At 43.2% G+C, this 19,465-nt stretch overlaps 1 protein-coding gene and 1 pseudogene across 3 annotated transcripts in view; one reads left to right on the top strand and one right to left on the bottom strand.

Moving 5' to 3' along the window:
- The window catches only part of IMPA2 (inositol monophosphatase 2), a 45,171-nt gene extending 33,279 nt beyond the window's left edge, over positions 1 to 11,892 (top strand). For all 3 annotated transcript variants that reach the window (XM_077899907.1, XM_077899908.1, XM_077899906.1), the window contains exons 6-8: positions 8,912 to 9,020; positions 9,763 to 9,914; positions 11,343 to 11,892. In XM_077899907.1, the coding sequence (XP_077756033.1) occupies positions 8,912 to 9,020; positions 9,763 to 9,914; positions 11,343 to 11,458 (377 nt within the window). In that variant the 3' untranslated portion in view covers positions 11,459 to 11,892. The remainder of the gene's footprint in view (positions 1 to 8,911; positions 9,021 to 9,762; positions 9,915 to 11,342) is intronic.
- Positions 11,893 to 17,103: 5,211 nt separating this feature from the next.
- Positions 17,104 to 18,844, bottom strand: LOC144315414 (T-complex protein 1 subunit zeta pseudogene; annotated as a pseudogene).
- Between the last annotated feature and the right edge of the window lie 621 nt (positions 18,845 to 19,465).

Here is a 19,465-nt window from a genome sequence, read left to right as displayed (position 1 = left end):
GTTATTGTCTCTTGGTTCCCTATCAGTATTAAGTATCAGTAATACTTAAGTTAGCTTGTAACCTCTTCTTCCCCTCCTCATATACTCCAGTATACGATGAAAGCACAATAACCTTTTACTCTCAGTTATGACAAGGCAGTTGACTAGCTCATTCTACTAACCAAACCCTCTGCTGGTTCCCTTTCCCCCTTTGGATGGTTATGCTGCATGTATGTTGCCAGGGCAACCAGCCACCTGTATGATGCTCTTGCCCTAGGACTATCAGGGCATAGTCTTGGTTCCACAAATAAATTAGATTTAATACCCCCCACCAGTACTTTATGGTGATATAGCTCCAGTCGTTTTGATTGGGTGAAGTTAAAGCTCAAGCTCATTCATTAGTACAACATTTCTCAAATTTTTTGATCTTAGGACCAACCCACCCACTTAATACTAATGAAAAATTATTGAAGATCTCAGAAGAACTTTTGTTTATTTAAGTTATATCTATTGGTGTTTATGTATTTGAAACTGAAACAGAAACTCTTAAAATATTTATTTTTAAAATAAACAACTCAAAACATGTTCGCATGAGTAGTGTATTCTTTTTTTTAAGAGAACCATATTTTCGGGCAGCCTGGGTGCCTCAGTGGTTTAGCGCCGCCTTCGGCCCAGGGCATGATCCTAGAGACCCGGGATCAAATCCCATGTCGGGCTCCCTGCATGGAGCCTGCTTCTCCCTCTGCCTGTGTCTCTACCTCTCTCTCTCTCTGTTTCTCATGAATAAATAAATAAAATCTTAAAAAAAAAAAAGAGAGAGAGAACCATATTTTCCAAAACAAAATAATTTTTCATGAGTGGGCTTGTTTTACATTTTTTCCAAATCCCTATACAATGTCTGGCTTAAGAGAGGACAACTAGATTCTCACATTCTCACATTTCTATATTCAATCTGTTGTAATGGGTTATCTTGTTGTGTGAAGATCTGGTCTTACATGGATAAATAGTTGGAAGAAGGACGAGTGAGGAATATTTTAATAGACTTTTCAGATAATTGAAGATATATTTTTCTTTGATGCCAAACTCAAGAAGTGGTGTTTCTTTTTTTTTTTTTTTTTTAAGGTTTTATTTATTTATTCATGAGAGACACACAGAGAGAGGCAGAGACACAGGCAGAGGAGAAGCAGGCTCCTCACTGAGAGCCGGATGTGAGACTTGATCCCAGACCCCCAGGATCAAGCCCTGAGCCAAAGGCAGACGCTGAACTGCTGAGCCACCCAGGTGCCCCAAGAAGTGGTGGTTTCTAAAAGCTTAGTCACAGTGTGAAATCTACTGACATATAAATGAATTTTTTTACTCTGTGACCATGAAGTCCCTTGGGCAGTCTCTTACTTTGAACGACTCTTTTGCTCATGAATGATTTTATAACATCATGTATTGGTCATTTGGGTAATATGAGTCCACTGAGATTTTCAAGCCCTTTTAAATATTGACCTATTTCATCTTAAATAGTAGGAAACTCATATTCATTAGTATCACCACTCTTAGGAGAAATCTTTAAGTGTTGCGAAGGTGTCAAGCTTTTGGTGGTAGATATAAGTCTTCCCAAATTCTGATTTCCACTTGAAAGCTTGAATTTTATCATTGGCAATCTCAGCCATTGAAGTAATGGGCTCACTGCTTTCATTTTCAAGAAAATGTCTTCCAGATACCCAACTCTGAATAACTATTGCTCATTAAAACCCTTCATGTGTACTTCCCATTTCATCACACAGAATACTGAAAAGAAATGAGCCTAGGTTTCAAGCCTAATATAATTAATAATTTTTGCAGCTTTTTCATTCTTAAATAAAACTGACACATTTTCCACCAGAATGTGAGTGTATCAGAGAAGACTGCATTGACCACCGGAACAGGTGGTGCCCTGCCTCACTTTGTCTAGTCTGCACAAATGTTAGCACGGTGAAACAGGCAAATAATGCCTTAGTATTATTATGAAAATTATTTTAAATTCACAGATTCCCGAAAGAAGCTCAGGGACCACACTCCCAGAACTTCTATTCCAGTTGGTTTCTCAGGAAGGCCTCCTGGGAATAAAAATCATCAACAACATCATCATCATCATCATCATCATCATCTTTTTCTGCATTCTTATGTGTCCAAAGCAGTTTATCAGTGGTCTTCATACTTGGAAATCCATTCTTCTGGTAATAAAACTCATAGCTCACATTTTTGTGTGTTGACCATCTTAAATTGTCTCTATCATCTTCTGGCACAACTATTTTGTTGAAAAGTCAAAAAACAGTTTCATTTTCTTTCCCTCATAAGGACTTCAGTTATTTGCTTGAATGCCCAAAGGATTTTTTTTTCTTTTTTCTTTAGAGTACAGTCATTTTAATAGAGTAGGTCTCAATGTTGTTTGTTTTCAGTTTCCAAAGCACATCGTGGTACACCATTTCAATGTGCAATTTCAAGACTTTTTTTTTTTTTTTTTACTTTCAGAAGAGTTTTCTTGAAGTATAGTTTTTAAGTATTTCTTCATCCCCAATTTCTTTTGCTTTGTTTTTATCTTCTGGGCATTCTATTGTAAGTATGTTAGATCTTCTCTACTTATCTTTTCTATGACAATTTTGCTTTAATCCTTTTTACCTGTTCCACCAGTTTTTTTGGTTCTCCATTCCTTTCTTTCTTTTAAAAAAGACTTTATTTATTTATTTATGAGAGACACACAGAGAGAGGCAGAGACACAGGTAGAGGGAGAAGCAGGTTTCCTTCTGGGAGCCTGATTCAGGACTCAACCCTAGGACCTGAGATCTTGACCTGAGCTGAAGGCAGACGCTCAACTACTGAGTCACCCAGGCGCCCCTGCCCTCCATTTCTTATAAAGCACTGTTTATGTATTCCTTGTTCCTTTGATTTAATCTTCTTTGCTGAAATATTTTCTTTTCCAATTCTTCCTGAGTTCTGTCCCTCCACTTTCTAGGTAGGCTGGGTTTTTTATGTATTCTTAATTTCTTTACTTATTTTCTTACATAACGTTCCTTGTTTTGTGGACAAATCTTGCAGTCGTTGATTGATGGAGACATGTTGTTCTTCTCCTTACTCTTTTCATTTTTTTTTCCCATGTAAGTGTGTGTGGGATTCACTATCATCCTTTTTAATTACTTATTTCTACTTGAAATCTGTATTCCTGAAATTGAGAGGGGCGTGTGGAAGGTTATGGGGGGGAGGAGGGTAATTCAGGACATTTTTTTGTGGCTTTTTCTAGTTCTAGAGTTCCCTCTTCTGTTGTTTTTGTGAAGTGTTCAAAAACTTGGCCTTAGCCTTACATATATAGATATTTTGGCTTTGTTCCCCTCCTTAACTGTTACTTGGATCTTCTCTTTGCCTCTATTATTCTTAGTAGCTATTGGTGATTTTGAGGTTCTCCTGTTCTGAGGTACAACAGATGCTCAGCGTTTCTCTCTTCCTCCTGATGCCCCATGGTCTTGTAGCTGTTGGAGGTTTGTCCTGCCCACTTGTGTTTTAGGGCTTGCATATGCCTTGTGGATATATATATTTTTGTAGATGTCTACAGTTGTGCTTTTTTTGCTCTCCTAGTTCTATTTTTATCAGAGGGGGTTTGGAAAAGTTAAAAACTATGTAGCCATTACAGAGGTTTCCAGTTCTTTCCAGTTTTAAACAATACTTTTCCCCCCTCAAATTACTTGTTTTTTCCCCGCTGAGCAAGGAACCTAACACAGGACTCTACCTCAGGACCCTGGATCATGACCTGAGTTGAAGGCAGATGTTTGACTGAGCCACCCAGGAGCCCAAATTACTTATTTTTTAAGAACAAGTTTTAAAATATTTTGAAACATTATATTGAACTGAAAGTCAAATACTATAATATTTACCATTTTATTTATTTATTTTTAGAGAGAGAGTGTGTGCACACACATGCAAGGGGTAGGCAGGGGAGAGAAAGAATCTTAAAAACAGGCTCCATGCCCAGTGCAGAGCCCAACTCGCAGCCTGATCTCACAATCCTGAGATCCTGACCTGAGCCAAAATCAAGAGTCAGAAGCTTAACTGACTGAGTCACCTGGGCACCCCTAAAATTAACCGTTTTAAAGTGAGCCATTCAGTGGTTAGTACATTCACAGTGCTGCCCATTTGCTTGGCTTCAAGTTCTAACCCTATGCCCACGGAGCCCCTTTGCCCTACACTCTGTCTCTCCCCAGTCCCCCCAAAACCACCAACCTTCCATCTAGTACTTAGTTTTTATCCTAGTATTTATGTTTTTAAGTTAAATGAAACTTTTATTTTCATATGACTAGCTGTTAACGGTTCCTAAGAAGTCTGAATTAGGACATGTATGTAAAAGTGCACACTGGTGTAAGCGCTGTCACAGTGGAGCTCTGTGTTCAGTAAAAGCACTTTGTGTTTATAGGGGATGTTTCCCAGACTTTAAAACATGATCGCCTCCTTTGAGGAGTACATATGAGTACATATTTCAGGGTATACAAATGACTTGCTTCTCTTAAGACAACATCACTCTTTGATACTTGGGATATTTTAACTTTGCTCAACCAGAAGAGTTTTCAAACTGTTGGAAATCTATTCATGGACAACATTTTTTTTTCATCCTAAAATCTGTTGAAAAAATATACAGAGATGCCCTACTTCAGAATGTATTGGATTTTTTATGGTGGTAAAATATCTATAACAAAATTTATCATTTAAAATGTGTAATTTAGTGGCATTAATTACATTTACAATGTTTTCCAACCATGACCATCTATTTCCAAATTTTTATCTCTCCAAACGAAGCTGTACCCATTAGGCAATAACCCCCATTCCCCCTACACACATACTCGTGAAGGCACAGAATATTTTAAATTAAAAAATATATACATTACCAGGGCACCTGGGTGGCTCAGTGGGTTGAGCATCCATCTGACTCTTGATTTCAGCTCAAGTCATGGTCTCAGGGTCCTGGGATTGCCCCCCACCTTGGCCCCATGCTCAGTGGGGAGTATGCTTGGGATTCTTTCCCTCTCCCTCTGCCCTTCCCTCTGTGCTCTCTCTCTCTCTCAAATAAAAAAGTCTTTGGGACACCTGGGTGCCTCAGCAGTTAAGTGTCTGCCTTTGGCTCAGGGCATCATCCCGGTCCTGGGATCAAGTCCCACATCGGGCTCCCTGCAGAGACCCTGCTTCTCCCTCTGCCTATGTCTCTGCCTCTGTGTGTCTCTCATGAATAAATAAATAAATCTTAAAAAAAAATAAGTAAAACTTTAAAAAATACATATGTATGTTAGCATTTGATTGAGCTAAAATATTATGGTAAATATAGTATAAGGGATCATAAATTGCAAAAATAGTGATTATGGATAACTAGAAATAATCATAAGATGTTCAGTAGAGGAGATTGTTTTATCTGTGGCAAAATGAAACCCTTAGAAAGTATTTTGCCTGTAAGTGGCAGCACTCAGGCTTCCTTTTCCCTTGTTCTTGATTTCATTGTGGGGGGAAGAATAACAGCCGATATCTAGATTGCAGTTAGAAGAAGTGGAAAGAACTGGACACAGACATATCTCTTCACAGATTTAAAAACTATGAGAAGAAATGCTTTCTTTCACATTATCCTTGGACAAGCTTGAGTTTAAGCCTGGGCCTCACTACCTAGGCCACGTGACCTCATACAGGTCACTTCTCCAGGCTTGATTTCCCCATCTGTGAAACAAGGGCAGTGCAATAGTAAAGGCAAAAGAGGAATAGAGGCATAAATGTATCATAAGTGTAATGGAGGGATGGAGACATAAGTAGGAAGTGCTTAGCACTGGTCTGTGTGGAACAATTAGGAGCTTGGTGAATGGGAGCTACTGTTTCCACACTTTGCTTAGTTTTCCTTTGTGAAATAGCCTTCACTTAGTCTGAAACCACCTACCCTTCCTGGACTAGCCCTGCATGTAGGGGTGTCTGCTTGTCTGGGCTGGCACTCCAGGGATTTTCCTCTCCACTCACCCTACAGCCACCACATCCCTCTGATAAGGACAGATTGGGCTAGGCCTTGGCCTGAACAAGTAGTCACATTTTTTCAATGAGGTATAATTGCCATATAGCATTATGTTTCAGGTGTACAGGATCATGATTCAACATTTGTATATATTGCAAAATGACCACCATAGTAAGTCTAGATAACATCCAAGTAGTCACGTCTTATGAACCTGATTTTTAAAAAAGTAAGTGCTTATCTCCCTGTCGAAATTGCTTGGGCTTTCTAGTTCCTGGAGGGAAAATGTCAGTGTCTTCCTTAATATCCTCCCAGGGTGACTGAGATCCTGGGGCCAGGAAATGCTTTGTATGTAGGGATTATTCTCTTGATCTTAGCTCTCTGAGGGAAGCAGTCTTTAAGTATATACCATGGAGTAAGGGATAGTGTTAGGGTCTTGCAAATAGTACAGAATCATACCTTAGTGGGGAGGGGGACCATGGTCCTGCTGATACAGCTTTGGGGGGGGGTGGAAAAAAATTATTGAAAGCTAAAATACACATCCTCTTTGGTTTAGAAATCCCACTTCTATCAGTCCATCCTGAAAACCACCACTATGAGTGCACAAATCTATAGAGAAAAAGAGATAGCATTGTTTATAACAAGAGGAATTAAGGATGTTTACCTGAGGGGGGGTTGAAGAACCAGCGGCAGTTCTTCCATCACGTGGAGCAGCACGCAGTCCTCACAAGTACGGAATGGTGAAGAAGGATGTGCTTGATACGTTGTGTTATCAAAAGAGCAAGTAACAGAATTAACTGTTTTTAAAAATACAGTGTGTGGGTGTAAGGTTCGAGGTTAGCTAAGGAAATCAGAAGCAAGATCAGGCAATGTGCCCTGCCGCTTCACTTCCTTTTTCCTCCTCGGCCTCCCGGAGGGACAGCTCATCCTTTTTTAATTTAACAGTCACTCCCCAAATTTCAGTATGTTATCTTTCAATGATGTTTTGAACGAAAATATTGATCATTCAGAATTCACCCCCCTCCACGAAAATAGTGTCATCCTTAGTGATTAGATTCTTACACTAGCCACCCAAATTCTACTCGCCTCAAACGTGCCTCTCATACATTTAAAAATATTACTAATTGAAGAAATCAACCCAAACAGGAAGACTCTTAGCAAAGTTTCCTTAGTGCTGGTGTCTGAAGGAAAGTGCTCGTGGCTTTTTCAGTGACTATTTATTGAGCCCTCACCCTCACCCTCCACCCCCAGCTCCCCCTTCTGTTGAGATCAGTTTCCTCAGGGGCCTTGCTTCCCTCTGCCTCTGCCCCCCTCCCCGGGATAAATACCTTCTGGGTTTTGCAGTCCAGAGAGGGAATTAGGAGGGAGCTGGGGCAGTGACCTGTGCCCTGAGATCTGAGCAGTCACCCTGAGACCCCTGCTGTGGGCAGAGCCCCTTGCCTGCTCCCTGGACAGGCAGGAGACACGTCGTTAGCTAGGCCATGGTGCTGCTGTGCCAGGCAGGGAGTGGTCCACACCTTGTCTCCTGGGCACAGGACCTATGGTGGGGAGCCAAGCGATTTTCAGAAAGTGGTTTATTATTTTTTTTTAAAGATTTTATTTATTTATTCATGAGGAACACAGAGAAAGAGGAGGCAGAGACACAGGCAGAGGGAAAAGCAGGCTTCATGTGGAGAGCCCAATGTGGGACTTGATCCTGGAACCCCAGAATCACACCCTGAACCGAAGGCAGGCTGATGCTCATGCACTGAGCCACTCAGATGTCCCTGTAGTGTTTAAAGTAGAAAATGAAAGCCTCTCGCATAAGAAAAGGGGGAATGGATATAGATTCCGTCTGAGAGGAGATGGCCCCCTCATGGTCATCCAGCCCCTCCGGGAAAGACTTTGCAGGTGTTGACATAGGATGAGCCCCTTGAGTGACAGAACTTGTGGAGTGTTTCCTCCACATGGAGGGCCTTCCTTCTGTCATCTGAACACCGTGGTGTGGCTGACTGCTCAACCAGAAGGCCTGACAACACATGACAGGATAAGTGTGGTTGTGTTTGGGCGGGTAGCAAAGACAAACCACCTGTGAGTCAGGTGCGGGAAGGGAGCTCAGGCATGTCCACTGGCACCCTTGGGCCAGCTCCCTGCTCCTGTCCTGGAACCGAGTGCTTGGCCTGACCTGCCCGCCACTCACACTGAGGTGGCCACACTGCCACGGTATTGGTGGGGTCACTCCTGACAACTCCCTTTCCAAAGTCTCCTTTAAAAGTTGCTTTCTCTGCAGGGATATTTCCATCTTCATGATCATAGCAGTTAGAGAAAGGTTTTTAGGTTTTTTTGTCTTTTAAGATTTATGTATTTGAGAGAGCGAGAAACCCAAGCTGACTCCACACTGAGCAGGGAGCCCGATGTGGGGCTGGATCTCACAACCCTGAGATCAGACCTGAGCTGAAAGCAAGAGTCGCACACTTAAGCAACTGTGCCCCCAACAGGCCCCTAGAGAAAGGTTTTTAAAGACAGATTTCTAAGATGAGGCTTTTTTGGTCTTTCACACATGTGGGTGGTCCCAGTTTGGAGTCATTTTGTTTTTATTTATGACTGATGATGATTTTCACTAGCCACCTGACTCTTCCAGGTTCTTCAATGCTAACTATCCCTGAAAAGAAAGAGAACTGAGAATCTGCTCCCTCTGAAATCTGAAACAGAAAGCAGCCTTAAAGGAATGAGGATGGAATAGTCAGGTGCAGGTTTTGTTGACTTCTCTTTACCGTGTCCTTACGTTTCAACACAGCTGTCAGAAGAACTTCCTAACATAAACCTCTCAACAGATGGTGCTCGTTCTGACTGGATAGGAGAGGCCAATACCTGAGGTTTGCTTCACAGGGTAACCTGACTATTCAGTTAGAACCGAGACTTGATTTTCCTGATCACGGGGTATTCTTTCTACTACAGATATCTCCAAGGCCTTGGTTCTAACGGAAATTGGCCCCAAACGTGACCCAGCCACTCTGAAATTGTTCCTCAGCAACATGGAGAGGTTACTGCACGCCAAAGCTCATGGGTATGACTTCTCAGTTCCTGGGACACCCCGGAGCCAAAAAGGAAAATGCCAAACACACAGGCTTGCTCTCAGCTCCCCCAAGGAAAGAGGAGAAGATCCCATGGGAGGGGTGATGGCCCACCGGTGCCCCATGTGGAGGCTGGGAGAGCCAAGTGATGTTCATGGGCCGATGTGCTACCTCATGCATCCAGCTGTTAGGAAACAGATGGGGGCTTTTGTTCTTTTCCAAGCAGCGCTTCCAGAATCCAAGTGATGGATCTTCAGGCACCCAACCAGTGAATCCTGTGTGGACTTAGAACCCTTCATAAATGACATCACTCCAGCAAACATTTAGGAAAAATAAATCCAAGTCCAAGTGGACCTGCCCTCGTCTCCCATCCTCCCTAGGTCTATGCTATACTAGCCACATGAGGTGATTTAAATTTACATTAAAGTTTAGTAGAGTTAAGACTTGAGTTCTTCAGTTGCAATAGCCACATTTCAAGTGCCCAACAGCAACCAGTGGCTAGTAACTTCCACGGTGCAGAAGGTTTCTATCCTCACAGAAAGTTCTCTTGGATGGTGCTGCTCTGCACCCCAGATCTTGAATCTAGAGCTTATTAGAGAAGCCCTGTGGCTCATTTTTAATGACTGGGAATGTCCAGTAGAGGGGTGATGTTGGATGACGTCAGCTATTTAAGAGAAATCTGGCTTGCACACAGTGCCACTCACAGGAATGTTTGCCCTCTTCCCTCTCCTCCAGGGTCCGAGTGATCGGGAGCTCCACCTTGGCGCTCTGCCACCTGGCCTCGGGGGCCGCAGATGCCTATTACCAGTTTGGCCTGCACTGCTGGGACCTGGCTGCTGCCACAGTCATCATTAGAGAAGCAGGCGGCATTGTGATGGATACCTCGGGTGAGCCCCTCTGACCTTCGGTCTGTTGTCCATCCTCAGGGGAATGACAACAGAGACTAGACCCAGTAATGCCACCAGACCCAACGTCCCCCAGTCCAGACCCCACAATACCACCAGACCCAACGTCCCCAGTCCAGACCCAGCAATACCACCAGATCCAACATTGCAAGTCCAGACCCCGCAATACCACCAGACCCAACATCCCCAGTCCAGACCCCACAATACCACCAGACCCAACGTCCCCCAGTCCAGACCTGGTAATACCACCAGACCCAGCATCTCCCAGTCCAGACCCAGTAATACCACCAGACCCAACATCCCCAGTCCAGACCCCACAATACCACCAGACCCAATGTCCCCAGTCCAGACCCTGCAATACCACCAGGCACAACATCCCCAGTCCAGACCCAGTAATATCACTAGTTGCAATGTCCCCCAGACTAGATCAAGTAACACCACCAGACTCAACGTACCCCCTAGTTCCTCAGAGTCTGTTGATGAAAGACCATGTGAGGACATTGGGAAAACAGGGGGCCAGTGCTTTCTCAGCTTTCCTGCCTTCCTATTCTATGCCTCTAGGCTGGAAAATAGACCCCAGGATCAGGATATGGCCAGAGAGTAGCAACACCACCACTGTACACTTACATAACATTTGACAGACTTCTAGAATACACATTGTGACCACCAAATCCTGTGAGATGAAGGGGAAGATAACACCCCTCACACCCTGTAGCCCAGCATGGGGTCAGTGTGGTCAGCATGGTGTACAACACAAGCACTCTGTGACCGTTTAAGAGAATGGACCCATAAAGGTGACCTGTTCTTCTACTTCAAAGTCATCATGTCCCAGTGACTGACCCCCCTGGGGGGAGAATCCCGTAGCATATCTGCCCCCCTCCCATAACTCTGCTTAACTTCAGGCAGACCTCTCATCTAATATTTAGGAACAAGGAGTCTAAGACCAGGTGAATCTTTTTAGATCCCATTGTCTAGCTATTTAGTCACAACTTGTTAGGCAGCCTACATCGGGTCACTGCTCAGATGGGCCCCACCCAGACCTGCTCAGTTGGGACTTCCATCACATGGGGTCCCCGATGCCACCCAGGCAGCAGGTGTCTGAGAACTCCTCTCTGCTATATCTTGGTCTAACTGATCCTGTGAACCTCAGTCCTGATGGCTAGACCTCAGCCTATATCCCCCCCAGCACAGCCTCGACTGTGCTCTTTCGCTCTTGTGGGAGCAGCAGAGTGGAGGCTGCGAGGCCACACCCGCACCTCGGCCAGGCTCACACCTAGACCTCACCCTTTGGTCCCACCTCCAGCCTGGCCCAGGAGTTTGTTTTCCTTGGAATGTGTGTGTGCCCAGTCCTCATTCAGGACTGTTCTGGCCCCTCCAGTAACTCAGGTGCCCTCTGTTCTCTGTCCTCAGGCGGACCTCTCGACCTCATGTCTTGCAGAGTGGTTGCTGCGGGCACCCGAGAAATGGCGACACTCATAGCTCAGGCCTTGCAAACAATTAACTATGGGCGGGATGATGAGAAGTGAAAGGGAGCAAAGGGGCCGAGAACTGCGACCCAAGGCCGGGGCCTTCCTGGGACTGTGGGGGCTGGTGGCAAGCCCCAGGGACGAAGCTGCCTCTAGCCGCCTGCACACGTCCTGCGTCTCTGACCACCGCCGGAGGGAGGTGTTATGCTCAAGCATGTGGCTTTCTGGGTAAATCCACGTCTTTCACCGGGACTCGGTGTTTAGCTGGTGTCTCTTCTTGATCTCACATAGCCTTTGTCAGGTTAGTACCAGTTCTTCTGTCAGGGCCAAGACCCAAATCTTGTATGGTGTACGTATCGAAAATTCAGTTTCAACTTTTTTTCCTCCAGAATGCAAATCTCAGGTAATAAGGCTTTAGAACTGCTGATAAAGCGGACTTGTTCTCAGGCCCTCCCCCACGGTACTTCGGAATGCAATAAATCAAAATAATGGCACTCTGCTTATCTGTTTCCCTCCATGAATGTGTCACCTCTTTCCCCAAATGACCCACAACCCTCCACAGCTGTAGATGCAGGCTCTTGGGGAAAGTTCTCATATTAAAGCCCAAAGTTGGCAGTGTTTGCTGTCTGCTGCCTTTGGTAAGCACTGTGAAAACTATTTCAGTAATTATCATGTGTGTGTTAGTAGGTAAAGTATGGCATATGAAAATTTTAGGAATTTATTTGAACATAAATCAACTCAAATCAAGCGGCACCAAAGAGAAGAGGCTGGAAGCACTCTGTCCACGGCAGCAGGGGAAAGCTTTTATAGAGAAAAGGCGAAAGCAAAGTAAGAAAATTATCAGTGGGCTATAGTTTAAAACCTCTTTGCCTGTTTGTGATTGGTTGTCCTTAGATTCACCTTATAACCTTGAGAACTTACCAGCTTAGGTTTTGGTTTGCTTATGTAGGTGCTATGCTTGTGAGATGCGTTAGGCCTCCTCAGTCTTATGGCCTCATTTTTAATTAATTTAACAGTCCCCCTTTTTGGTCATCCTCTCATACTTGAGAGATTACCCAAAACCTTGGTGTTAGTGTTGCTCTGTCACCATCAGAGTTAAATTGCTCTTGTGAAACTCCTTGATTATGGTGTCAGATCCATGGAAGAATTGCTTTTGCTATTTTTCCCCATTGTTCAGCTTATTTCTGTTTCTCTAAGCGCAGTGGGACCATCTAATGTGCTGATGGCTACAAGCATGTAAGACCTTTGAGACAACACAGCTCACCAGATTGACTATGATACTGACTATGAGGAAGACAATACCAAGGCACTGAAGTACATACCTAGCCCTGGGCCCCATGAACCAAACCAGTCGGTTCAAATAAATCAAAGAATGTATCAGATAAGGAAGGTATCAGCCTGTGTAAAAGGAGCTTGTTTGTCCATTTCTTGTATTGGAGTTTCTACAAAACCAGAGATGTTTATCTAGGAACAGCAGGAGGTATTCGCTATGGCACAGACTCCCCCTTGTTCAGTCAACAAGTAATCTAAAGCAATTCCACTGTCTAAAACCACCTCAGCAGGAGAGCCTGGGGACTTTTGTTGTGTGGCCATGGCTTTTAGACTCAGCAGTGGTTGCCAGAGTTAAGGGTAAGTGTCTAATCATATGTTCATTTGTAATAGCTCCAAGCCAAGGAAGAAGGGACCTGCCAAATGATCTGCATCCAGAGGGGTTAACATCTGCTAGTAAACTTCTTTTTGGTAAATTCAGGGGAATGGAACACTGTTGAGTTTCCAAGGTATTTGAAGGGATAATGGAGCAAATTCAGTTAGGGCACATTGTTCTTTCATCCTCCAACTGTCAGGACAACAAATTGCCCAAGCATAGAAGCCATTGCCCAAACCTCCACATGTAAAGGTGTAGCAAGGAGGCACACATTGGGCTCACTCAAAGTATTAGCATCCATAGACCCATTGCTGGGTGTAGAGGTATTAGTGTCATTCATCCAAGACTCAAATAGTCTGTTATCACATGTTGTAAGACCACCCAGATGTATGGACCTAACAGCAAGCCTACAATCGACCTGATTGACATTGGCTGCTCTGCAGCATCTTTTTTATATGCATTCACTGAATCTTGTTTTCCCATTCTAGGATTGGGTTAAATTGAGGCAAGAAACAAGTCTATGTAGATTTAGTGTGTTAACTTTATAAAATGGACCTACAGAACAATTTAGGCATATAGGGGCCTTCAGGATTTCCTTCAAGTCCTGATTTTGGTTTAGTGTGACATCCAGTTAGTATAGTTTCCTACAGTAGCTATTGTTTGTGAGATCCTAATTATAGCGTTGTCTTCCCATGCATCAGTAGACAGAAAAGATAGATAGGAAACAGGCAAAAGGGATAAAGGTTTTGTACTAGAGATAAAGATTTGGATCCGTGAATTTGGGAGAGCTGTCCACCTCAAGCTGTCATATACTTCTGGGGAGGAACCTCTGTGGTCAATCTTAGCTTTACATCTCTGTCTGGTGTATAGTTTCGAGAATCTGGAGGATCCCTTTGAACTATGAGTTGTGGCCCGAGGGTTCAAGTTCCTGAAGTTTGGCTGCCATCTCGGTTGTGAGGAGAACCGATATGGTCCTTTCCAATGAGATTCAAGGGCAATCTTTCTTAGGTGTCGTTTCCAAAAGACCCACTCTCCAGGTTCTAAGTTGTGGAAAGTTCAACCATGTGCAGGAGGGTCATGAAAAGCTTCCTTTACCTGGTAGAAATACACTGTGGCATAATACATTAAAGCTTTACAATACTGAGTCACTGAGTCAGAATTTATGTGTACAGGAGACACATGTGGTTCTATCATTAAAAGCATAGGTCTTCCTATTAATATTTAATGAGATGCTAATTTATGTTTTCCCATAAGTGTTGATTTAATTGCCATCCAAACCAATAGAACTTTTGGCCCCGGCAGTCCAGTCAATGCTGCTCATTTAGCTAGCTTTAGTTTTAAGTTACCATGTGTCCACTCAACTTTACCAGATGACTGAAGATGGTAAGGACAGTAGTAATGCCATTGCGTCAGCAGCACCCTATTTGTTTAGTTATTTGCCCAATGAAATGAGTTCCCCATCACTGGAGATCTCTCTGGGGATACCCTATAAAGAAAACTATCTTTTCTAAGAGTTTCTTAGTCATGATTGTGGCATCTGTGCTTCTGCAAGGTTTTAGTCTGTCCTGAGAAAATTCAAACAATGACAAGGACATATAGATAACCCATTGTGGAAGCAATTGAATGAAATCCATTTGTAAGTGTTCAAATGGCCCCATAGGTGGTAGGAGTGCGCCATCTAATGAGCCATCTTAATGGTCTTTCCAGAGTTAGGAGTTTGATCAGTCAGACATTGGTCATAAACCAGTTTTGCCTTGGAACAGTCACCCACCAATCCTTTTTCATAATTTAGGTCATTTTTTTCCTCTGCCATGATGAGTTGCAGAATGTAGCACTTCTAGTAATGGCATTTTTAAGGACTCAAGAAGAACCAGGAGGCCATCAAGGCCCCCCACATATCCTCGTCTAATACTAAATTTGCACTCTTAGTCTCAACATACGTTGGCCCAACTCAGGTGCCTGATTTTGTCTTCTATATAGATTGTCATAAATAATTTGGTTAGAATCAATCTGATGGAGTTCACTCAAGTTGTATATTGGAATATTTTTAGTGCTGGCTGATTTAGCTTGGAAGTCTGCTAGAACATTTCCCTGATACTCGGGTTCTGTTTTCTAGTATGAAGTTCATTTTTAGTAATTCCAGTTCACTCAGTCAATAGAATGGCAGAGAGCAGTTCATTTGGTCCAGTTTTCCAGAAGTGAGGAACTCTATTTCCATAATGTAGCAAAGTCAAATTCCACCCCAAAAGCATATGTGCTTTTGGTGTCTTTGGGTAGCTAACAAGCCTAAGTGAGGGCATGTAATTCTGTTGGTTGCAGACTTAAAGTCAGGAAGAGTCCCCTTTCTAGAAGTTCATACTGAGTTATTGTAGCATTCCTGCTTGATACTTCCCTTCTACATTCTTAGCATAGGACCTATTGATGAAGAATATTAAATCTGGGCTTTCTAATGATTTGTCCTATAAATCATAACCATGACAGCACATCTGCACATTTACGAGGCTCTGTGCTATCATCAGCCCAGGGCAGCAGGGTTGAGTGAGCTGCAGCACAAGAGATGGAGGTTAGAAGGTGAAGAAGGGAGCAAGTTCTCACAAGATGTTCATCTACTTGCTAAAAATGTTGAATCTGATCGCAGTGTAATGGACTCTGACCAGCATGAGGTACTTGTAGTGTTGGGTCATGTCCTAACACCAGTTCAGCTGAGGCTCCCACCAGTTTAGGCACTGTGACTACCACTTTCCGGCAGTTTGGATGTGTTCTGGCCACTGGGTCTCACTGTAAGATGGGGTCAGCAGTAGGTCTGCGTTTTCCTCCATGCTCTAGGTTAGAATTCCTAAAGCTGGTTATCACTCTAACAGACAAATAAGGTAGATGGTCTAGTATGGTTTGGGAGCCCTAGGGCTGGAGTTTGTTGCAGGGCTGATTTTAGTTGGCTGCAGGCTTGTTCATGATTAGCTTCCCAGGATAAGGGCTCTGGAATTGAGTTCCTTGTAAGCTCAAACAGAACGATGCAATCAGAAAAATGTGTAACCCAAGACCTACAGTATCCTGCAAATCCAAGAAACTGTTATTAGTTATGGTTCTGGGGGAGTTTTGGGTGGTCTTTATTCTTTCAGGTGAGAGGGAAAGCCTTCTACATTCAAATCATATCCCAGATAATGAACCTTGTCTTTTGAGAATTGAGTTTTTTTCCTTGAAAGTCTTATGGCCTTTACAAACTAACTGCTATAATAGTTAAACTGAATCTGAATCAATTTCTGAGTCCTCCCTTAGAGGGGAGCATAAAGATAAGGCGTGTGTGTGTGTGTGTGTGTGTGTGTGTGTGTGTGTGTGTGTGTAGCATTCTTAGAGAACTGTAAGCTCTTGATGTAAAACCTTTAAAAAACAGGATGGGGCTTCAGTGAATCCTTGTGGCAATATAGAACAGGTATATGTTGATTTTTCCAAGTGAAGATGAATAAATATTGATTCTTGCTGTCAACTCAGATACTGAAGAAAGCAGAGCAAAGATCTACCGCTGTGATGCATTTTACCTTAGATAACAAGGTGTTGAGATTTGGAACTACAGGGAACCTGAGTATCACAGTTTTATTGTTTGCATGCAGATCCTACACACCTCCAGCCTTGTCCATTTGGTCTTTTAATGGGTAAGGTTGGAGCATTACAGGGACTAGTGCACAGGATTCTAAGTCCTTGGTTATTAGTTAAATCTTTTATAGATTCTGGTCTTAGTGAATATTGAGACAATTTAGGCAGGGGTTTGGAATGATCTATTTGGACTTTTATGGGTTCAGGACTTTTTTTTTTTCAAGGAACATTTAATAACAAGGTAGATAACATACTTATTTAACATGGTACTTTTACATCACTGAAGCTAAAGCAAAACATCTGGTTCACTGGGTAAAAATAGCCTACTTAATGTGTGTACACTGCAGTGCAATTTAAAAAAATACTGTAATTTTAATTTCAGAACTTCAGAGTTTAAGTGTCAGTATTCTCTTTTAATATGGGAAAAGAAAATGCTTTTTAAAATTATTTGAAGCTTGGACAAAAATTCCATAGCTGTATCCTTAAGGTTTCTCTGTAGTCTTCATGATTCAGATGACACAAAGGAAGCTTCAAATTCAACCTTTCAGAGAAGACATTCCAGCTCGCATGATCTCGTCAACCAGGAGGATGTTGGTGGCAATCACAGTGCAAGAGTGAAGAAGCTGTTTCTTTACACAATAGTTATCCCATATGCCTACTTCGGCGGCTACCATTGGCTCACCTGTGTTCAAGTCCACACCCACAAGTTGACCTGATTCTGAATGTTCTGCTTGAACTTTAACTAGTGTTTCCTGAAGGTCAAAACCAGAGTTCTGAGCAAGAACCTTGGGACTAATGAGCAATGCATCAGCAAATGCTTGAACTCCCAGCTGGGCCCTCCCCTTTACACTGGGCTTATATTTAATCAAGGCTTCTGCCATTGCCACTTCCGCTGCACCCGCACCCGGAACTACACAGCCGTCATCAATAGCATTTTTAACAGCCCTCAAGCCATCTCTTATTGCATCTTTGATTTGAGTGAGTGTGTGCTTATTTGGTCCTTTGATCAATAATGTGACAGAGCGAGGATTGTTACACTTCTCAATAAAAGTGAATTTCTCTTCTCCCAATGTATACTCATAGACAAGTCCTACATGGCCCAAACAATCAGGATTTAGGTCATCGAAAGAATTTAGAGCTACTCCACCACAAGCAAGAGTCAGCCTTTCCATATTTCTCCTTGTAGCTCTACGCAGAGCTACTATGCCTTCTTTCGCAAGAGCATCTAAGGAAAAGGAGTCAATTCCCTTTTGATTAATAACAACAAATCCTTTATCTGAATCACCACAGACTTTCTTTTTCAGTTCTATTATTTTTTTAACTCTATCTTCAATGAATTTTCTTTCAGCTTTTACGAGTTTCTCTCTCTCTTCTGCACTCTTGTAAAAAAAAACCCAGAATTCACTTCTGTTGTTTCATACTCTAACGACACATTGCATGTGAGGATGTATGCATCTTCTCTTTTTTTTCGTATCAGGATGCCGTGCCCCATGGTCCAAAACAAGACCTCTGATTAAGCTTGTATCAGTTTCAGATTTATGTTTCATCTCCATGATCTCAACCATGAAGAGATCCATAGGTTCATCTGTTTATTTAGTGGCCAAAATCGAGTCCACTACAGCCTCTGTTAAGACATCAGCAAGTTCAGCATGCACTTTTGTACGTAGAGATGTTCTGGCCACATCTATAAGTGTTTCCCTGTCCATTTCTTTGCTTACTTTGACTTGTTCCAAAAACTGAAGTGCCTTTTCCTTTGCAGCTTCAAATCCTTCTGTTATTATTCCGGGATGAAGACCTTCAGAAATGTAGAGATCCGCCTGTTTCAGTAGCTCTCCAATGATTAGGACATTGGATGTGGTACTATCACCAGTTATGTCATCCTGGGCTGTTGCTACTTTGGCTATTAGGGAGGCTGTTGGGTGTTGAATTTGCATTTCATGAAGCAGCACATTGCCATCTTTAGTAAGCTTGATGTCTCCAGCACCAGACACGAGCATCTTCATGGTGCCCTTAGGCGCCAAGTTGGTCCTCAGCACGTCCTGCAGCCCCCCGGGCCGCGCTGATGTTGACCGCCAGCGCCGCCTGGGCGCGGGCCACCTCGGCCTTGGGGCTCAGGGTCTTCACGGCCACCATAGCTGACCAGAGGAAGAAGAGGAGGTACAGCGCGCTGAGGGCCCGCAGCTGGCTTGGCCAGGTTCAGGACTTTTAATTTTGCCTGTGTCAGTTGAGGAAGAAGCCGGTAGGCATTCAGGCACTTCTGAGAGATCGGGGCTCTCACACTTTGCATCTCAATTTCATTAAGTCTTGCTTGGACAGAGCAGAGCACCTCAGGTAATTTCTTCTCCTAATTACATTTTATCTGACTCCTCAATTTAGGAACCCAATCTAATAATGCTGGGGCAGTGCCACACAAAAGGAATGTATGGTTTCCTGGAAATGGCCCTAATAGCATCTGGACTGGTTTAGATACAGGTACACTTTGAATTTGGTTAAAAACCCTTACTACAGGGCAGCCCGGGTGGCTCAGCGGTTTAGCGCCGCCTTCAGCCCAGGGCATGATCCTGGAGACCCGGGATCGAGTCCCACATCAGGCTCCCTGCGTGGAGCCTGCTTCTCCCTCTGCCTGTGTCTCTGCCTCTCTTTCTCTCTCTGTGCCTCTCATTAATAAATAAATAAAATCTTAAAAAAAAAAACCCTTACAACACAAAAATGTTCTTTACTCTGAGGGATTTGCTATTTTATGAAAGTGGGATTTATTGTTGATCAAACTTAATGTATACCCACCAATACTGTATAGGATTCTCCATTGATTTTTATCTTCTTTTTTATCT

The sequence above is a fragment of the Canis aureus genome, chromosome 6 (genome assembly GCF_053574225.1).
Source record: "Canis aureus isolate CA01 chromosome 6, VMU_Caureus_v.1.0, whole genome shotgun sequence".
Classification (NCBI taxonomy): domain Eukaryota; kingdom Metazoa; phylum Chordata; class Mammalia; order Carnivora; family Canidae; genus Canis; species Canis aureus.
This window is presented reverse-complemented; position numbering and strand designations above follow the sequence as displayed.